The sequence below is a fragment of the Stegostoma tigrinum genome, chromosome 7, assembly GCF_030684315.1.
Source record: "Stegostoma tigrinum isolate sSteTig4 chromosome 7, sSteTig4.hap1, whole genome shotgun sequence".
Lineage (NCBI taxonomy): Eukaryota > Metazoa > Chordata > Chondrichthyes > Orectolobiformes > Stegostomatidae > Stegostoma > Stegostoma tigrinum.
In genome coordinates this window covers 42,327,495-42,346,612 of record NC_081360.1, presented here as the reverse complement: position 1 = coordinate 42,346,612, position 19,118 = coordinate 42,327,495, and the positions used below count along the sequence as shown (strand labels likewise).

Below are 19,118 nucleotides of genomic sequence, written 5' to 3'. Positions count from 1 at the left end.
ATTAGCTTACATAGGAAGTATTTTTGACACTCAACATGTCTGTCTATGTCATAAATACATGTATCATGTCAGTGGAGGTGGCATGTGTGTGTGTGTGTGTGTTGGGGGGGTTGGTGGCTTGAAGTGGAGGAAGTGGATGTGAAGGAGAAGAACGCCTCATGGGAGCATTTACCAAATCAGTGACGTCTATCACATCGGACGTGGACAAAGTATGTATAAGAATGTCACTACTTTGCAAGATCCTCCCCAGTACCCACAACAGTTCTAATAGAGAATTATATCACCATTACTTCATCATTGCTCAAAGTCCTGGAAATCCCTTTTCAAAAGCATAGCGGGTGTACCAATAGTAAACAAACTAGAAGTAGGCCTTGCAACTCAGTAAACATACTTTACCATTCAACACACTTCATCATTCAACATCATGGATTATCCACTATCTCAATGCCATATACCTGCTCTCTCCTCATGCCCCACCATTGCTTTCTAGAAATCTGCCCATTTCTTTCTTAATTACATTCAACAACCACCTCTATATAGCCTTCTGTGGTGGAGAATTCCACAGGTTCACAACTCTGACTGAAAAAATTTTTCTTCATCTCAGCTCACCACATATTCTGAGCCAATAACCCTTTGTTCTGGATCCCCTTGGCCAAGTGAAATATTATTTCTACATCCAGTCTGTCTAGCCCTGATAGAAATATATACATCTGAATGAGAATCAGTCTCATTTTTCTTAAGTGCAGTGAATACAGGTCCAGTGAAGCCAAACTCTCCTACAAGACAAACCTGCCAAGCTAGGAATCAAACTGGTGGACTCTCACTGCACTTGCATTAAGGCAGGTACATCTTTTCTTGGGGAAGGAGGCTAAAACAGTGTACTATAGTACAGTTGCACTCTCACAAAGGCCCTATACAGCTGCAGATAGACTTACTTGCTCCTATACTCAAATACTCTTGCCGAGAAGACCAACAAACTATTTGCCTTCCTAAATGCTCTATGCATCTGCATGCTTGCTTTCAATGAGCAATGTATAAGGAGACTGAGGTCCCGTTATACATTAACCTTTCCAATCTATCACTGAATAAATAATACTCTGCCATTCTATTTTTCCTGCCAAAGTAGACAACTGTACATTTGCCCACTTTATGTTGCTTCTGCCATGTATGTTCCCACTCAATCCACTTGTCTGAATCATTCTGAAGCCTCTCCAAGTTCTCCTCGGCACTTTCATTTGCTTCTAGTTTGTTATCTCAGCAAACTTGCAAATATTCCCTCATTCAAATTATTAACATATGTTGTGACTAGTTTGGGACCAAGCACTGCCCCCGGCAGTACCTTACTTGTTATGATCTTCCATTCTGAAATTGACACATTTATTCCCATGCCGTTTCCTGTCTAACCAATTCTTCTATCCGTGCCAGTATATTATCACTGATTTGAGCATGCTTTGATTTTACACCATAATATCTTAAATGGGACTTTATCAAGCTTTCTGAAAATCAAAGTACATCACATCCGCTATTCACCTTCATCTATTCTATTAGTTGTCCTCAAAAAAACTCCAGTAGTTTTAGCAAAGATGATTTCCATTTCATTAATCCAAGTTGACTTTGTCAAATCCTGCTGGTAGTTTCTAAGCGTTCTGTTATCAAATTCTTTCTTATAGTCTAGCATCAAAAATGAACTGTAGAGGTGGGCTTAACATCACCTTCTCAAAGACAATTGGGATAAGTAATATATGCTAGCTTCATTAGTAACATGCACATTCCATGAACAAATAAAAATAGTCACATCCTCTCTGATGAAGGGTCTAGGCCCGAAACGTCAGCTTTTGTGCTCCTGAGATGCTGCTTGGCCTGCTGTGTTCATCCAGCCTCACATTTTATTATCATAGTCACACCCTCGTTCTTTTCAAAATTTCTGCTAATCACTGCTTTAACACCAATAACAAACACAACCTGCTTTCTTCTGTGTGTTCCAAAATGTTTCAGATGAATGTTTAATTTCACATAGCTCTAAAAATGGCACTCAAAGATTAGCTGTAAATTCAAAGAAGGTAATAAATTTTTGAATGTGTGGTGCTTTATTTCAAGTCATGTAGTAATGTGAACTAAAGAGATGAGAATATTTGTTGTTGCAACACGTGTGCTATAAGGACCATTCCTCTTTAATACCTTGATTTCTACCAGCATATGCCTTCTCCTGACTGGGAAAGTGGTTAATGAGGTGGAAGTGAAAATGTCTGTTCCTGCTGACAATGATAATGAACCTTTTGAGGGTAGACTAAAATGTTTCAGTTTCACTGATTTGACAGTAATGAGATCTGGCGGTATATATGTGCTGTGCACAATTGTAACCTTTATCTGACTCTTAGCTTTGCCTACTTTTACAACCATATTTACTCCTCTATTCCTGCAATTTCTTTTGAAGTTAACACCATTTTGTGGTTTTTCTCATAACATTCTCGGAATTATTCAAAGAACAATGTATGAAAATTGATAGAAATAATCCATATTAGTCACAAGGATGACTGTGCAATTACCAAGAAAATGATATTCAGTCTTCACTTTAGGATCTCAAGTAACCCAAAATGAAATATGAAGGTATTTTTGGGGGACATCACACTATTTCAATACAGGTTCCCAACATATACTCTCATACTAACAGCAAAAGACAGATTCCAGTTGTCTGGTTGTGCTTATCTTTAACACAAGTGCTAGTCTTTTTTATCTACAAGGTAAGAAAGGGACACAAATGTTAAGTGTCCAGATGCTGAAAAACTGGAGGGAGACAACACTCAAATGATGACAATGTCAATTAACTTTACCTTAACAAACACTGAATCAAAGACTGATGCTACACATTATTTTACTGGCAAAGTTAATGACTCTGCACTTCAAGATTCTAGGCATTAATGCACAAGGGTATGGGCACAGAGGTGTGACAACTCTAAAAGAAGCTTGCCAGAGGGAAAAGTTGGATCCTCGCTATGTTGCATTGGGCACAGATGAAGACCTCGAGGGCACAGTCTACATTAAAAGAATGATTCCTGCGCAAAAGAACCTTTTAATTGCTCTGGGCAGCCTGCCAGAGATATTGCACACAATAGCAGCTACCATGCAACTAAATATTCAGGGAGTGGATCCCTTTCCTGATATGAAATGTGGCGACTGTTGATGAGGACACTACATAGCAAAGTAAATGCAACCAATGAATCATCGTACACAAGAATTTCAGGAATGCCAGAAAATCTAACAGCTCTCTCACCCTGCAATAGTAGGAACTGCTGATGCTGGAGAATCTGAGATAACATGGTGCAGAGCTGGCTGAATACAGCAGGCCAAGCAGCATCAGGGGAGCAGGAAAGCTGACTTTTCGGGTCTGGACCCTTCTTCAGAAAAATGCTCAGCTCTCTCATCCTGATTTCCAGCCTGCAGTGGGATGATGTTGCTTTTCTGCCTCATTGTGAATAAGGCATTTGTCACCCTGTTTGATGGTCATAAGATCAGCAAACTCACCAAAATTACTCGTGCTATCTGTTGCAACCTGTTATGAGCTGGAAATATAAACGTTCATGGTCCCCATACAACACAAAGTTAAAAGTAATGCTGCCTTGATATTTAGCTTCAGTTTCTGCTGAAGCAGATGAATTAAGACAGTAAATACCTTACTGCTGGCACACAGCCTCCACATACCATAGGAACAGTGAGAACATCCTGTTGTGAAACAATTGCATGCTGCAAAGTCTCCTTTTCCCTCTTCAAGACATGTTGCCTTATGGCTATACTGCTACCGTTCTGCCTGGTTGGCAGTCAGTAATGATAATTCAAACTACATATGAGCTTTGTAGTACCTCTTAAGCCGTTGAAGTGAAAGAGTACAGCAGAAACAACGACAGTCACTAACATATTTGTTGCAGATTAACTCATTAACTGACATCATTTATTCAGGATTCTGTGATCTTGCCTGTAAATGGCAGCGCTGTCTCCTTGAATCAGTATCCACTGTCCTGCTTCAGGTGACAGTAGAGATCACCTCTAACTATCCAACTCTGGCAACATACTTGTAAATCTTACCTGAACCCTTTCATTTTTCACATCATCCTTCCTACAGCAGGGGGACCAGAATGGGACCAGAATTGAATGCAGTATTCCAAAAGTATTCGAACCAATGTCCTGTACAGCTGAAACAGGATCTCCCAACTCCCACGTTGGGAGTAAAGAAATTTCAGTCCTAAATGGCATGCCCTATATCCTTAGACTGTGCCCCCAATTCCAGAATCCCTGGTCACTAGGAACATCCTTCCTGCATCCTCCCCTGTCTCGTCCTGTTAGAACTTTACAGGTTTTCATTATATCTCCTCCCAACTCATTCTTGTAAACTCCAATAAATATAATCTTAAGTGATCCAGTCTCTATCTTCATACATTAGTCCTACCATGCCAGGAATCATTCTGGAAAACCTTTATTGCACTTCCTCCATTGCCAGAGCCACGTTCCTCAAAACAGTGCATTGAGTGTGGGAGTTGGGAGATCCTGTTTCAGCTGTACAGGACATTGGTTTGAATACTTTTGGAATACTGCATTCAATTCTGGTCCCCCTGCTGTAGGAAGGATGATGTGAAAAATGAAGGGGTTCAGGTAAGATTTACAAGGATGTTGCCAGAGTTGGAGGGTGTGAGCTAGAGGGAGAGGCTGAATAGGCTGGGGCTATTTTCTCCCTGGAGTGTCGGAGGCTAAGCGGTGAACTTGTAGAGTTTTATAAAATTATATGGGGCATGGATAGGGTGAATAGTCAAGGTCTTTTCCTCATAGTAGGGGAGTCCAAAACTAGACAGCATAGGTTTGTGGTGAGAGGAAGAAGATTTGAAAGGGATCTAAGGGGCAACATTTTCACAGAGGGTGGTGCATGTATGGAATGAGCTGCCAGAGAAAGTGATGGAGGCTGGTACAATTACAAATTTGAAAAGAATCTGAACGGGTAAGTGAATAGGAAGGGTTTAGAGGGATGTGAGCCAAATGTTGGCAAATGGTACTAGATTAGTTTAGGATATCTGGTCAGCATGGGCGAGTTGCATGGAAGGGTTTGTTTCTGTGCTGTACATCTCTGACTCTATAAAGAGACCAAAGCTGTATACAATACTCCAGATAATAAAATGTGAGGCTGGATGAACACAGCAGGCCAAGCAGCATCTCAGGAGCACAAAAGCTGACGTTTCGGGCCTAGACCCTTCATCAGAGACAATACTCCAGATGTGGTCTCACCAAGACCCTTTGTAATTTCAACAAGATATATCTGTGCAAGGACACCTAAGTCTCATTGCACCTCCCCCTGACAAAATCTATCACCATTCAGATTATAACCTTATATTTATCTACATTATACTTCATTTGCCATCCATTTGCCCACTTGCTCAACTTTTCCAAAGCACGTGGAAGCACAATTCCATCTCCTAGCAATGGATCGCCTGCAAACTTGGAGATATTACATTTGGTTCCCTCCCTTGGAATTTTCTGACAAAGAAAGCAGTTTAGGCCAAAATATTTAATATTTTTGATAAGGAGTTAGATATAGTTATTAGGACAAAACGAATCAAAGGGTATGAGGGAAAGTGGGAGCAGGCTATTGAGTTGGATGATTAGCCATGAACATATCGAATGGTGAAGTACACTTGAAGTGACATGTGGCCTACTCCTGTAACTATTTTAATCGTTTAAATATAAAAGCATTCAAACATTTTTATTTTGATTTCCTATTTTACATGCTAGAATAAATTATCATGATTGGGCTAGGATAAAAACTAAAATAGCAAAACTTTTTAAAAGTATAATTTAAGTGAATTTTATAAAATTATAATGGAAATATGTTGCATTCCACAAATACATGATTAACTTTGCAGAATAAGTGATGGTGTGTAATAATAATTATGCTGTATATTGCTAAATTATGTAAATAATGGCATATGTAAGTTCAAATATTTTCCACCAAATAGAGTCTTGGGGGACCTTAAAGCTCACCCTGTGGAGAAGCACATAATTGTTTACTGCAATTTCAGGATTTCCCTGATAATCTGGAAGTCTCCAGAGGCTGCTGTCAGTTCCAGTGGATTAACGATTGTGAACATTGACAACTTTGCCATAATTTTCACTGCAAAATCCAGGCCAATGACATGTATTGGCAAGGTGGAGCGTGTACAAGTTCTCTGCAGCAGAAGAGAGCCTGTTCTGCATCTCTCCTTTCTTCTTCCCCTGAACAAGAGAACTGAATCTACATTTCCAAAATTATAACTGTAACTGTAATTTTAACTATTTCTTGGCAAAGGTGAAGAAGATAACAAAAAAAAATCAGTGGGCAATTCATTTGTCTGAAGCCACAAAATGAAATGCTGCTTTCATTTAGGATCTAAAATTGATTCCAAACGCTTTCAGACTTACTTATTGCAAAATATATCTGACTCTGAGAGTCCATCTTCAAGGATGATACTGATATACACATTTTCCTGCAAAAGGCTGTCTATCCCAACATAATTTGCATTTATTTTCATATTGAAATTAGATCCTCACTTATTTTAGGGTAAAGCAAAGTTTGACCAGTAAATGATACAAATGAACAGAGGTTTGAAGGAAACAACCACCACAGATTATGGATAATCCATTCTATGTTTTCCATTACTAATATTAAAGGATCCTACATTTAGGAATCACAATACTGTAATGATAACTACATAAAAAGCTTCCTATTTTCCTTTATTTCATGAAATAACCTTCTAATGGGTTTGGTCAGACTTACTTTCACATACCTTTTGCAAATATTTGCACAAACAGTTGTAGTATCTTGTCTTGAATCGGATTATAAACACACCAGGTTTTGTGCTTTTGAATTAATTCTAACATCTTAGGCAAGTTTTCAAAGGATGGAATGAGGTATAGAACTAGTTTTGAAAATTAACTTAGATCACACTGTCAATATAATTACCTAATATGTCAAATATTGTCTGTACAATGCTTGCGACAAAATGTAATCACAAATATAAAGTGAATTTTCCACTTTATACCAATGATTAATCTTTCATCTACATTATTGAACGGAGAATATTTACCTCAGTGTTCCCCTAATATTCTATCATCATAGTTTGACCCGAGGTTACCCCACTATACATCAGCATTTTTAAATATAATTTCTTGATATCTTTTACTTCTCCACGGGTCAACTTTCTCAAAATGGAAAGAAAAATATTCTCAGCCACCTACTATATCATTCCGTAACCAGTTAATAACCGCAACAACAACTACCTGTCTCATTGCATTGACCTCTCTTTTGCTAGAAGGAAGTGATAAAGCCATGCTCAATATCCTCTTCACAGGAGCTCAGATTAAAACTGTTGACCAGAAATAATAGTACCTAGCATGTAACAAATTGTTTTTGAAGGTAAAGAGATATTCAAATAGTGAATTGCTCAGACAGAACTCAGATACTACTGATAAAAGACACATTTTATCAAAGTTTTTCATCTTGCATCGATCAGGACAAATCTGCAAAGAATACCAATTTATGGAGAAATCCAATAGCTATATCACATGAGAGGAGACTGCTAATTGGTAGAGGCATAGTCATGGAGAATGCATCTTTTCATGATGATTGACAGTTAAAATCCAGGCTATGTTTAAATTTTAAACCAGGGTAGCCTGACTGGTTAGTCAAGACAAGACCTGAAAAAGGAACGAATGAATGGTTGTGACCTATTTTGTTGAATTGAAACAGCATACAGTATGTACATGTTCTTTCTGTCTGCAAAGAACAGGGGCACAATACTACTTCAATAGTAACCTAAACAGTAGTTGGTTAAAACATGCCAGCACCATAAATTCACTGAAGTAGAAGTAATTTTGACAATGCAATTAACAATGCCACCAAATGCATAGTAGAAATGTACTGCCTGAATGTAAGGACCTGGTCCTTCCACATGGTTTCAATTTGGTGTGACTTCATCCCACATCAAAAAGGCAAGGTGCTCACTGAGTTCAAACTCCTCTACTGTCAACTATCCCACCACAGTGTGCTGAAGATAGTGAATCTTTGATGCCACACTTCATTAATCCTGTACAGACATATTGAGGGCTTTGGACAGACTTTGAACTTTCAAATGTTACTTGAAAGTCTAGCATCATTGCAAGGCCTCAAGACCAATTTGGACATATACATCAGTAAACATTAGAATTAGCTTTTATTGTCACATGTACTCACTCACTTGAATACAGTGTAAAGTTTACAAGCTGCCATCTACAGTGCCATTTTAGGTACAAGTGTACATAGGCAGAGAATCTTAGTACAAAGTAGAAAAACAAAGAAAGTAAGCCAAGAAGTTAAACATTACAGTCCTTCTTAGTAAAGCATCGTAAAAACAAAGAAACACAGTTAATAGTTCAAAATCACCGTTCTGGGCTCACCCTCCTTGGAAGGCTCACGTTGCCTCAGGGTGCCTATTCCTACTCTCGCTAGGAACCTGCAGTGAAAGCCTCAAGACATGATGGCGGAGGAATAGGGCTCCTGAGCTCAGGACTTGTCCATTCCATCTGCTTTTCTTTTTGTTCCTAACCTTTTTTCTATTCCTCTTTTACTTACCTTTTACTTTACTGACTTAGAAGAGTTTGCACAGCATCAGCAGCGAGTTGTCCTGGTGCAGATTCATGGCAGAATAGAGTGAGACCAGCACAGGAAAAATCTGTGCCTGGCATGGGGGAGAGTGAGCCCTTAATTTTATGGGGCAAGCATGGGACCAGGATCAGCAGCTGTTACATTGGTGGAGGCGAAGTTGGCAAGGTAGGCCCAGCAGCAAAAGATGGTGCCTGAGGATCAGCAACTTTGTTGTTGGTTGGTTCCGGCACTGGCGGCAGCAAAGCAGTGGCAGACGGGCTTCATGGTGACATCAACAAGGTGGGCCCAGTGGTGAGAGATGCACCTCTGATGTTGGTGGGACCAGCACAGGCAGCAGCAAGGCAGTAATAAAGGTGAATCGGCCCAACTGGCTCAGAGCTCAAACATGATGGCCTTCACTTTAAGCTAAAGCTTTCATTTCTTTTTGTAAACTATCAAAATGCCACCATAAAGCCATTCAAAATCCAAAAATCTGCAAACATTCAATCTGCCACTCAACATGACCAAATAGCCTTTCTTGAAAGCACGGAGTACCAGGTGATGTACAGAATAAGATTCATCACCAAGGTTCACTGCATACACAGACATGCAAGTTGGCTTAGACACACATGGGTTAGCTTACCTATAACTCCTTCTGCACAACCTGAATTGGCCACATGGTTGGGTAAATTGCCAAATCCAGTCTTGTACAAGTTTTCCACTTAGATGGTGAAGGACACCTTCACATTTGTGAAGCCATACAGGACTTATATAACAATAATCACAGTGTCCATTTGATGTTACCAACCTATTCACTGATATACCACTCAAGAAAGTCATGCACATTTGCACAGCAGCATTATGTTATGGTGATCTAGTCACCACCACTGTGCAAATCAATATCCATTGAAATTATGAAGAGAGCAACTCCTGTAGTTGAGTTTAGTTTTAACAGTGCCATGAACACCCAAACAGATGATGTAGCCAATGGACCTCACCAGGCCCAGGACTTTCAAGCATCTTTGTTGGATTGCATGAGAAACTTTTCTTTTTGGAAATGACACCTAACTTCCTATCCCTTACATGTTTGCAATGTGGAGGTGTTGCATTTTCTATATTTGTATCCACAGACACATGTAAGAATTCTCTTCTATGTCTTGATAGGCTCCTTCATTGGTCAGGGCCTGATTCATTCTGCAAACATGTAAGAAATAAGGTGCATCAAAGCCAGCATGCAGGACAACAGCTACCCTGATCAGATCACTGTATATCACACAAACTCATGAAAAGTTCCAAGGCAGTCACCTTAGTCCTGAAAAATAGCCACTGTATCTCAGCTTATCCAAAATGGTAAGGTATAGATATTGTCTGCTGAACCTGCTCAGAGATTTTACTATGCACTTCTGCAGTATGACTTTCAGACTTGAAACTAGCTGACAGGTAAGGACTTTACCACTCTGACAAGAGCCCTAAAGATATATTAAAAGTCTGAACAGGTGAATCCCATTGTTTCACACTGCAACTGTGCCGTAACAAGTGGGGATCACCAGTAACAGGATGTTACCATCAAGTTAAAAATGCATTCTAATGATTACAGATTAGTAACGTGATATATACATTTCAGTTTTCATGCAATGCTAGATAAGTAGGCAATGCATCTCAAAGAATGGCAGATAATCTCAAACCGCACATCGTGTTCACAGCAAGAAAGATATTGACCACACTCAACAAGCTCATCCTTGCAAAATTTGCAACACAATTCCAACATTGTGCTTGCACCAGTGGACATTTGCTGAATAATTCTGAGTGTACAAAGAACTATAAGGACAATCAATATAGGATTATCCGTGGAGCTCTGTGTTGTGCACTTCCATGTACTGAAAGCTGCATGTAGTAATGCATAGGGCTTTCTTTTATGCAGACAGAAAAAAACATGTACACGTACCGTGCCTATTTCAACTCAAACTGGTGACAACTATTAAAATTATTCAGAGTATTGGTTTATTATACAGGGCATTGCCCAGGCCAATCAGAGTCAATCTGACTGATTGAAAATTTAAACCAATCTTGGCTACTAACTGCTAATAATTAAATGTTGCATTCTCTAATTAGCACATTCCGCTCATGGACTATCAAAGTCGGTTTCACCCATGAATTTGTATTCTTGAAAACTGTCCTGATGAATGGCACAGGAGGTTCAAGGGGCCGGGGCTCAGAGGAGGAATCAAGTACCATTACTATCACTAGACAAACTAATGCGACTAAAGGCAGATAAGTATCTTGGCCCTAATAGCTTGCATTCTAGGATCCTAATGAAGGTAGCTACAGAAATTGTGGATGCATTGCTTGTAGTTTTCCAAAAATCCTTGGATTCTGGGGAAGTACCAGAGGATTGGAAAACTGCCAGTATGACACCCTTATTCAAAGAGGGAGGCAGGCAAAAGACAGGTAACAATAGACTAATTAGCCTAACATTATTGTTGGAAAAGTATTGAAATTAATTATGATGGAATATTAGAACATTTGGAAAATCATAATCTATTCAAGCAGAGACAGCATAGTTTCATGAAAGGGAAAGCATTTTTGAGGAAGTCTTAACCAGAATGGACAGGGAGGAACAAATAGATGTATTGTACTTGGACTTCCAGAAGGCATTTGACATGATACCTCACTAAAGGCAATAAACTGGCATGGATGGAGAACTGGCTCATGGGCAGTAAATAGCTAGTGGGGCAAAAGGAGGACTTTTTCAGGTTGGCAACCTGTGACCTGCGGGGTTCCACAGGAATCAGTGCTATGAGCACAACGGTTTACAATATTGATTAATGACTTGGAGGAAGGAAGTGAATGTACTGCAGCCAAATTTTCAGACAATAGGTGGAAAGGCATGTTGCAGAGGGATACAAAGAGTTTCCAGACAGATTAAGTGAGTGGACAAAAATTTGACAAATGGAGCATAAAATAGGAAAATGTGAAGTTGGTCATTTGGAAGGGAGAACAAAAGAACACTATTTTTTAAAAGGAGAGAAACTGCAGAAAGCTGCAACACAGAGACTGGGGGCATTTGTGCACGAAACACAGAAAGCTAGCACACAGGTACAGTAAGTAATGAGGAAGTTTAACAGAATGTTGGTCCTTATTTCAAGGGGTTTGGAGCATAAGAGTAGTGTAATTGGATATGGTGCTAGTGAGACCACATCTGGACTACAGTCAATAGTTTTCATCCCTTTATTTAAAGAAAGGTTTAATTTCATTGGAGGTGGTTCAGAGAAGATTCACTGGGATGATTCCTAGTATGGAGGGACTGCCTTATGAGCAAAAGTTAAATAGGTTGGCACTCTATTTATTGGAATTTAGAATAAAGAGAGGTGATCTCATTGAAACATGTAAGATTCTTAAGGGGCTTGACAGGGTAAATGCTGAGTGGGTACTTCTTCTCATGGAAATGTCTAGGACCACAGGGCATTGTTTTAAAATTAAGGGGTGCCAATTTAAGAATGAGATGTGGAGGCATTTCTTCTCTGAGAGGGTTTAGTACATTGGGAACTCCTCACCACAGAGAGGTGTGGGGGACAGCTCTTTGTGTATATCCAAAGGCTGAGATAGATAAATTCTCGATCAGTCGGGGTAGCAAGGGCAGGAAAGTGGATGTGGGGTGTGTCAGAACAGGCATGTTCCTATTGGATAGCATAGCAGGCTTAAGGGGCCAAACAGCCCACTCTTGTTCTACTTCCGTACGGTCATATGGAATACAAGTCAAAAACCTTCAGCAAAATGTGTCTTTTTTCAGCAATACTAACATAGTGTTATATACAAATATTTTGAATCTCACAAAACATTCTCAACCCAAAGTTGAGCATTTTATGTACCTACAATCTAAATTAGTCCTTACCCTAGCCTAACCTATGTGTCCACGACGAACATAAGATGACATGCTAGGAAATGCAATTTTAATAGAACGGTACACAAAGGAGAAGTACAATCAAGGACCACTAAATCAAATTTAGCATGTAGAAAAGGTAAAATAATTGATTGAAGTAAAGTCTGAGAGAGGAGACAACTAGATTGTATTCCGAACAAAGGTGTGTAACCATAGGTGCATACTTCAAAAGTGAAAACAAATTTGTCAGCAGTCACAAGAGATCTATTTTACATTTCAAGCAGAGGTTAAGTCTCCATATAACTGCTTCTTGGGCTCAGATCGAATGCAAATGTGCTGTAAACTTCAGTAATCCACTCACACCCAAGTTTTACAAATTACCAAAAAAATGCATTCACAGTATAACAGTGGACTGGCATGTCCTAATTATGGAACAGAATAAGAAGAATTGAAAAATATTAATATTTCAATATCCATTGAAAGATGTGGCATGACGCCAAAAGTTTTTGAACTTCTGGGAATTTAAATATAGATAAGTATTGTTTTACATGCCCCACAAGTCATTCAGATAGTGAAAACAAAATTATTTTTCAAATTCAGATGACTGAGTCAAGGAACAATATTGCCCTTCTAATAGGTATTCGTCACTTGTACAATAAATTCGATACTTATATGTCTCACATTGTAAAACTGACGCGTTGAGGAAATTGCATATCAGCATTTGTGTTATATTTTGTTACTTTGAGGTTGTACTTTAAGGCAAATGGTTACCAGTTAAACTATCTTAAAAACAGAGTTGCGGACGCTGGAAATTTGAAATAAAAACGGAAACTGCTGTAAAAACTCAGCAGGTCTGGCGGCATTTAAACATTTATGGAACGGGGGCGAGAACGGGAGGAAACTTTTGGGTTCTCCTTCTGTTCCTGTGGCCATTTGCCGGTTTGTTTCTGTCACTGGAAGCGTCCAAACACGAAATTACAGGAGGCCTTTAGTTATTGTATTCATCAGGAAAGTTATCTTTTAAGAAATATGTTCCAGATAGCTTTCTTATAAGATGGATACTTTCGAAAATCTAAAACTTAGCAAGCGCCTGCAAGTGGTGCCCGGTTTTTCGAGAGTTTGAGCATAATGCATGTCCATGTGGGCATTTGCAGCAGTAATACTGAGCTCTGTGAGAGCTGTGTTGGATCCCTCGCTCTCAGTTGCCGCAACGCAATGACCCACCTGCCGGGCTCTCCGGCTCAATCGGCGTCCATGTCAATCTGCTCGATGTCAACACGACGTCGCAGCTTCTTTTTTCGACCTGAAATATGCCCCGGCAGATCGGATCTTCCGGACCGGACCCTCCTGCGCCCCTCTCCCGGGACGGCTGCGACCTCTCCCGCCCGCTGCCCGCGGTCTCGGCGTACGGAGCGACCGCTCGCCGACCGCCCGCAAACATCTCGGGGTGCGCGCCGGCCACGTTCTGACTCGATGGGCCCCTCACTGCAGGACCCCCCCGTCCCTGCAGACGCGGTTGCCATCGCAACAACGCTTCCTCCTAGTGCACGCCGCCGCCACTAAGCGCGCGACCAAAGGTCGAAGGAACAGCGCACCTGCGCAAGGGAACGTGCAGCACTGACCGTTGGAAGCGCTCCTTCGCGCCAGCTCGCTTCTCCCTCAGCGGGGCAAGTGAAGTGGCAGTCGGTGGAGAAGGAAGATGAAAGAAAGCAGCTTCAAGATCGAGAAGGTTCTTTCCCCATGAGACTGAAATGTATGCAGTCACCTGTCCACAGAGGAGGTGATCTTTGCAGGTTTGGACCTGAACCTAATTTTCCATGCCCCAAATGCTTTTTTTATCTGGTCGTTCCCAGCATTTCTTTTCAATACTTTTACGAGAGCGAACCACAACCATAGCAAATCGCTCCCAGCCAGTCTCCTCTTTTCTGATTTGATGCTGTCGTTTCAATCGAAATAAACGGATGCAAACTTTTAAAAACAGTATTGCGACATCTACTTGAGTTGAAAATTTCACCCCAAACAACTCGTCCATGTTCCTTTCCGCCACGGACCATCTCTGGGCGGTTTGACAGAAATTTTGTAACGCGGAAACAGATGACAACATAATTCTTGTATCACACATTATTCTTGCTGTATTCGGGTACTGATATGTTACCACGTCATGCTGTTTCGAGTATTAAAATATACTGGAAGTACTGTTTTTGCTACCCTGTTAATTTCAGATTTCCAGCAGCTGCAGTGATGCAATTTTATGTTGTTCGCAACTGAATGAACACAAACGTTATAAAACAAACCCTAAATCAATTTGTCTATCACGTGCTTCACACTTGTATGAAGGATTTGCTTATGTTATAAAGTGGAGGTTGACCCCGCTCTGAGACCTAAAACTGAAACACCCAGAGAGGAGTGCCTCACCCGATAATCGCTTTGAAAAGAGTGTGAAAAGTGGTGTAACCTGTGATTAAATAAAACAAATCCCTGACACTTCTTTGACAATCAACAAGTGACAATTTATTTAGAAAACTTCAGTGGTGAACAAATTAACTAAACTACTAACAAATCAAATAAACCCTGTCTAACTGCTAACTAGTGCCAAACAAAACAAGATCCTAATGTTATGCTGCTCCAATAAGTACAAGTCTAACTTACATCGAATAAAAGAAAATATAGAATTCAGTCTCTCAAAAATTACAGCCAGATTATGTGTCTTCCGAAATGCACTCTGCCTTTTCCATCAAATGTTCTGTCAGGAATATTAACTAATTGTGCTGTGGGCACCTTTGATTTAAATGATGTTTTTTCTAACACGTAGAGAAGACTGACAGGGCCAGCAATTCCCTTGCAAACTGACAGCTGTTAACTCTAGCAGATGGCAGTTAACTCTCCTGATTTTCCAAATGTCCCTTCTTGTATACCTTTGATGATGCATCAGTTTCTTATGATAGAATTGGCCCCATGTTGTCAGAAACATCAGATTTAAATTTAATTGGTTTTGATATGGTTTTGGTTTTTAGGGGGTAAATTTAAAACTGAACTGAGATGACATTTCTTCAGTCAGAGAGTGGTGGGCTTGTGGAATTCATTGCCACGGAGTGCAGTGGAGGCCGGGACGTTGGATTGCCTTCAATGCAGAGATCGACAAATTCTTGATCTCACAAGGAATCAAGGACCAAGGGGAGAGTGCAGGGAAGTGGAGTTGAAATACCCATCAGCCATGATTTAAATGGCGGAGTGGACTTGATGGGCCGAATGGCCTTACTTTCACTCCTATGTCTTATGGTCTTATGGATATCTAAGTGCCTAATTCAAATCGATTGGTGAAAATCAAAACTTGTTTTGATAACAAAACAAAACTGTTGCTTGGCCTGCTTATCTGCACAGCCTTGTGATAGAAATGTTTCAATTTGAGGGCTGTCTGTGCATCTGCAAACCCACAAACTGCTGTCTGCAGACATATTGTTTAAATCTCGAAGCATAGAAAAAAACACATCATCTCTTAAAGGGACCATGCCCTGCTTTCGCCTCGCTAGCATTTTACAACCACCAAATTCTTACTTCCTGCTTTCCAATCCACAAGTATTCTACATAACTTTGCTACACTTAGATTTCCTTCTTGCCTCATTTCTAGTATACGACAGATCAAACAAATTGCACATTCCATATGAAAATTGATTTCAGAGTAATTTTGTCAGAACTTTGCAGTGTTGGTTCAAGTGTAGATCCACTTCAATGATGATGGAAAAACTAATAGATTGGTTTTGAAAGTTTCATGCATATTTGATGGAATTAAAATTGATTTAGTTGAAACTTTTATTTAAAATGTTTTCCATGGATAGGTTCAGAAGGATAAGGGCTGAGAACAGGGAAATGGGCTTAGCATGGATGGATATCTTGGTCAGTACAGACCAGTTTGGGCCAAAGGGCCTTCTCCATGCTGTAGGACTCTATGACTCTATCACTGTACTTCGAAAGTACTTCATTGCAGTAAAGTGCTGTAGATGTTCAATAGTTGTGAAAGGCAGCATTTTTTATCTTTAACATATAATTGTACAGAAGTAAGAAATTAATATTTTATATTTATTAAATTCAGGGCCAACTTGTAAACACAATACTGCCTACAATAATTTCTGAATTACTTGTATGGAATGTTTAATTGGTATAATATAAAAATTCAGAAATGTTCCCCATAAAAATCTACATGATTTCCGTTTTAGCTACTATTTTGGAAGCAAAATATTGTCAGAAATTTAGTGTCAGATAAAGCCTATTATAGCGAGTTTTGAGAAGATTTGTATCTCAGGTTGAGGTTCTGGGTGTAAGTTTGCTCACTGAGCTGGAAGGTTCGTTTTCAGACGTTTTGTCAACATTCTAGGTAACATCATCAGTGAGCCTCTGGTGAAGCACTGGTGATATTGTCCCACTTTCTATTTATGTGTTTAGGTTTCCTTGGGTTGGTGATGTCATTTCCTGTGTTGATGATGTCATTTCCTGTTATTTTTTCTCAGGGGGTGGTAGATGGGCTCCAAATCAATGTTTTTGTTGATGGAGTTCCAGTTGGAATGCCATGCTTCTAGGAATTGTCATGCGTGTCTCTGTTTGGCTTGTCCTAGGATGGATGTGTTGTCCCAATCAAATTGGTGTCCCTCCTCATCTGTATGTAAGGATACTAGTGATAGTGGGCCATGTCTTTTTGTGGCTAGTTGATGTTCATGTATCCTGGTGGCTAGCTTCTGCCTGTTTTTCCAATGTAGTGTTTGTCACAGTTCTTGCAAGGTATTTTGTAAATGACATTCATTTTGCTTGTTGTCTGTATAGGGTCTTCTAAGTTCATTAGCTGCTGTTTTAGTGTGTTGGTGGGTTTGTGGGCTACCATGATGCCAAGAGGTCTGAGTAGTCTGGCAGTCATTTCCGAGATGTCTTAGATGTAGGGGAGAGTGGTTATGGTTCCTGGGCACGGAAATGGAGGATGAAAGCTGTGTTGTTGATGTAAAATGTCATAAATCACAGAATTATTACTGTACAGAAGGAGGCCATCCAGTCTGTCATGCTTGCACCAGCTCTACTACATAGTCTACTCAATTATTGTATATCAATCTACCTTTTCTTCATAGTCCTGCGCACCATTACTATTAAAAAAAACCCCAATGTCTTCTTGAATGTCTCAATAAAACCTGCCTCCACCACATTTGTAGGTACTGCATTCCATACTCACTGGGGAGAAGTTTTTTTTCATATTGTCCTTTCTTCACAAATGATATGTCAGCTGTTACCACAAAAGGAATCCAGGAGTAGGAAAATCTCGCTGCAGTTGTTCAAGGCTTTTGTGGCACCACACCCAGAGCACTATGTGCAGGTTTTGCCTTTACACCTTATGAAGGGTATACTTTGTAGAATCCCTACATGTGGAAGCAGGCTATTCAGCCCATCAAGCCCACACTGACTCTCTGCAGAGCTTCCCACCCAAACCCACCTCCCTACCCTATCCCAGTAACCCTGCATTTCCCATGGTTAATCCATCTAGGCCCCAAATCCCTGGAAACTATAGGCAATTTACCATGGTCAGTCCACCTAACCTGGACATCTTTGGACTTTGGGAGGAAACCAGATCACCTGCAGGAAACCCAAACAGACACAGGGAGAAAGTGCTAATTCCACACAGGCAATTGTCCAAGAATGGAAGCAAACCTGGGCCTGTGGTATGGCGAGGCAGCAGGGCTCGCCACTAAGCCATCATGTCACCCCAAACTTTCTCCCAGTAGGTGTAACAACTTGCCAGTAGATTGATTCATGGAATGACAGGACTTACTCTGGAGGGAGTTTGTTTAGTCAAAACCAATATTCCCTGTAATTTCAAAGAAAGTGAGGTGCTCTCATGGAAGACCTTAGAGGTCTTGATCTGACATTCACAGCCACCAGCACAGATGCCAACACTTTTGAGGGAAAAATAGAGCCAGGATCAGCATGCGTATGGTTCTTCTCTTGGGCAAAAGGGGGTAGCAGTCATTTTGGAGAGGTTCACCTGTCAGTTCTTTGGAGCGTGAGCTCACAGGTGAGTTCTGCTACAGATGACATAGATGAAGGCCTTGTTGGAGAGGTGTACAGGAGAATTTGTCTCTCTGCAGCCTGAGCTCTATCTTATTATGCTGCAAACCAAGAGACACTTCACTGCTACTCCCACACTTGTTTAGCTTTTGTATGTGTTGGTCATCTACTTTCCAACCATCTTTGTGACTTTGAAGCAACATACACTGGCAAATCCAGAACATACCACAGCACCTTCAAAAACACTTAGTAGTCCTGATACTTTTCAATCATGGATTTAAAATTTACCCTGCCTGTAATTTCAGTACTTTTAAGAAAATTTAGACCCTAGTTTGCAGTTTGTAGATTGACATATTAATTAGTTTTCTTAATCTACATGATCCAGAACAGGGTATTTTAGCATTGCATCAAAAGAGTGCAATTTATAATGTACAGAGAGTATCCTTCCAATCTTCCAACACATCCAGGAAATGTTGGCAAATGAGTGGGCAAGGGGCACCTTCTAGCAACAGACGTATTAAATTCTTGTTTATTTGTCTTTTGAATTTGCTAAGTAAG

At 40.2% G+C, this 19,118-nt stretch overlaps 1 protein-coding gene and 1 long non-coding RNA gene across 5 annotated transcripts in view; one reads left to right on the top strand and one right to left on the bottom strand.

Annotated features, from left to right (window-relative positions):
- The window catches only part of cerkl (ceramide kinase-like), a 155,768-nt gene extending 141,686 nt beyond the window's left edge, over positions 1-14,082 (bottom strand). For 3 of the 4 annotated variants that reach the window (XM_048535329.2, XM_048535330.2, XM_048535333.2), the window contains exon 1: positions 13,743-14,081. In XM_048535329.2, coding sequence (XP_048391286.2) covers positions 13,743-13,959 — 217 coding nt within the window. In that variant the 5' untranslated portion in view covers positions 13,960-14,081. Of the gene's footprint in view, positions 1-13,742 lie in introns of all 4 variants that reach the window. The other variant, XM_048535331.2, reaches the window with a different exon arrangement.
- Positions 13,759-19,118, top strand: part of LOC125454487 (uncharacterized) — a 35,055-nt gene continuing 29,695 nt past the window's right edge. Inside the window, exon 1 of the long non-coding RNA XR_009445936.1 lies at positions 13,759-14,311. This is a non-coding gene — a long non-coding RNA (uncharacterized LOC125454487). The remainder of the gene's footprint in view (positions 14,312-19,118) is intronic.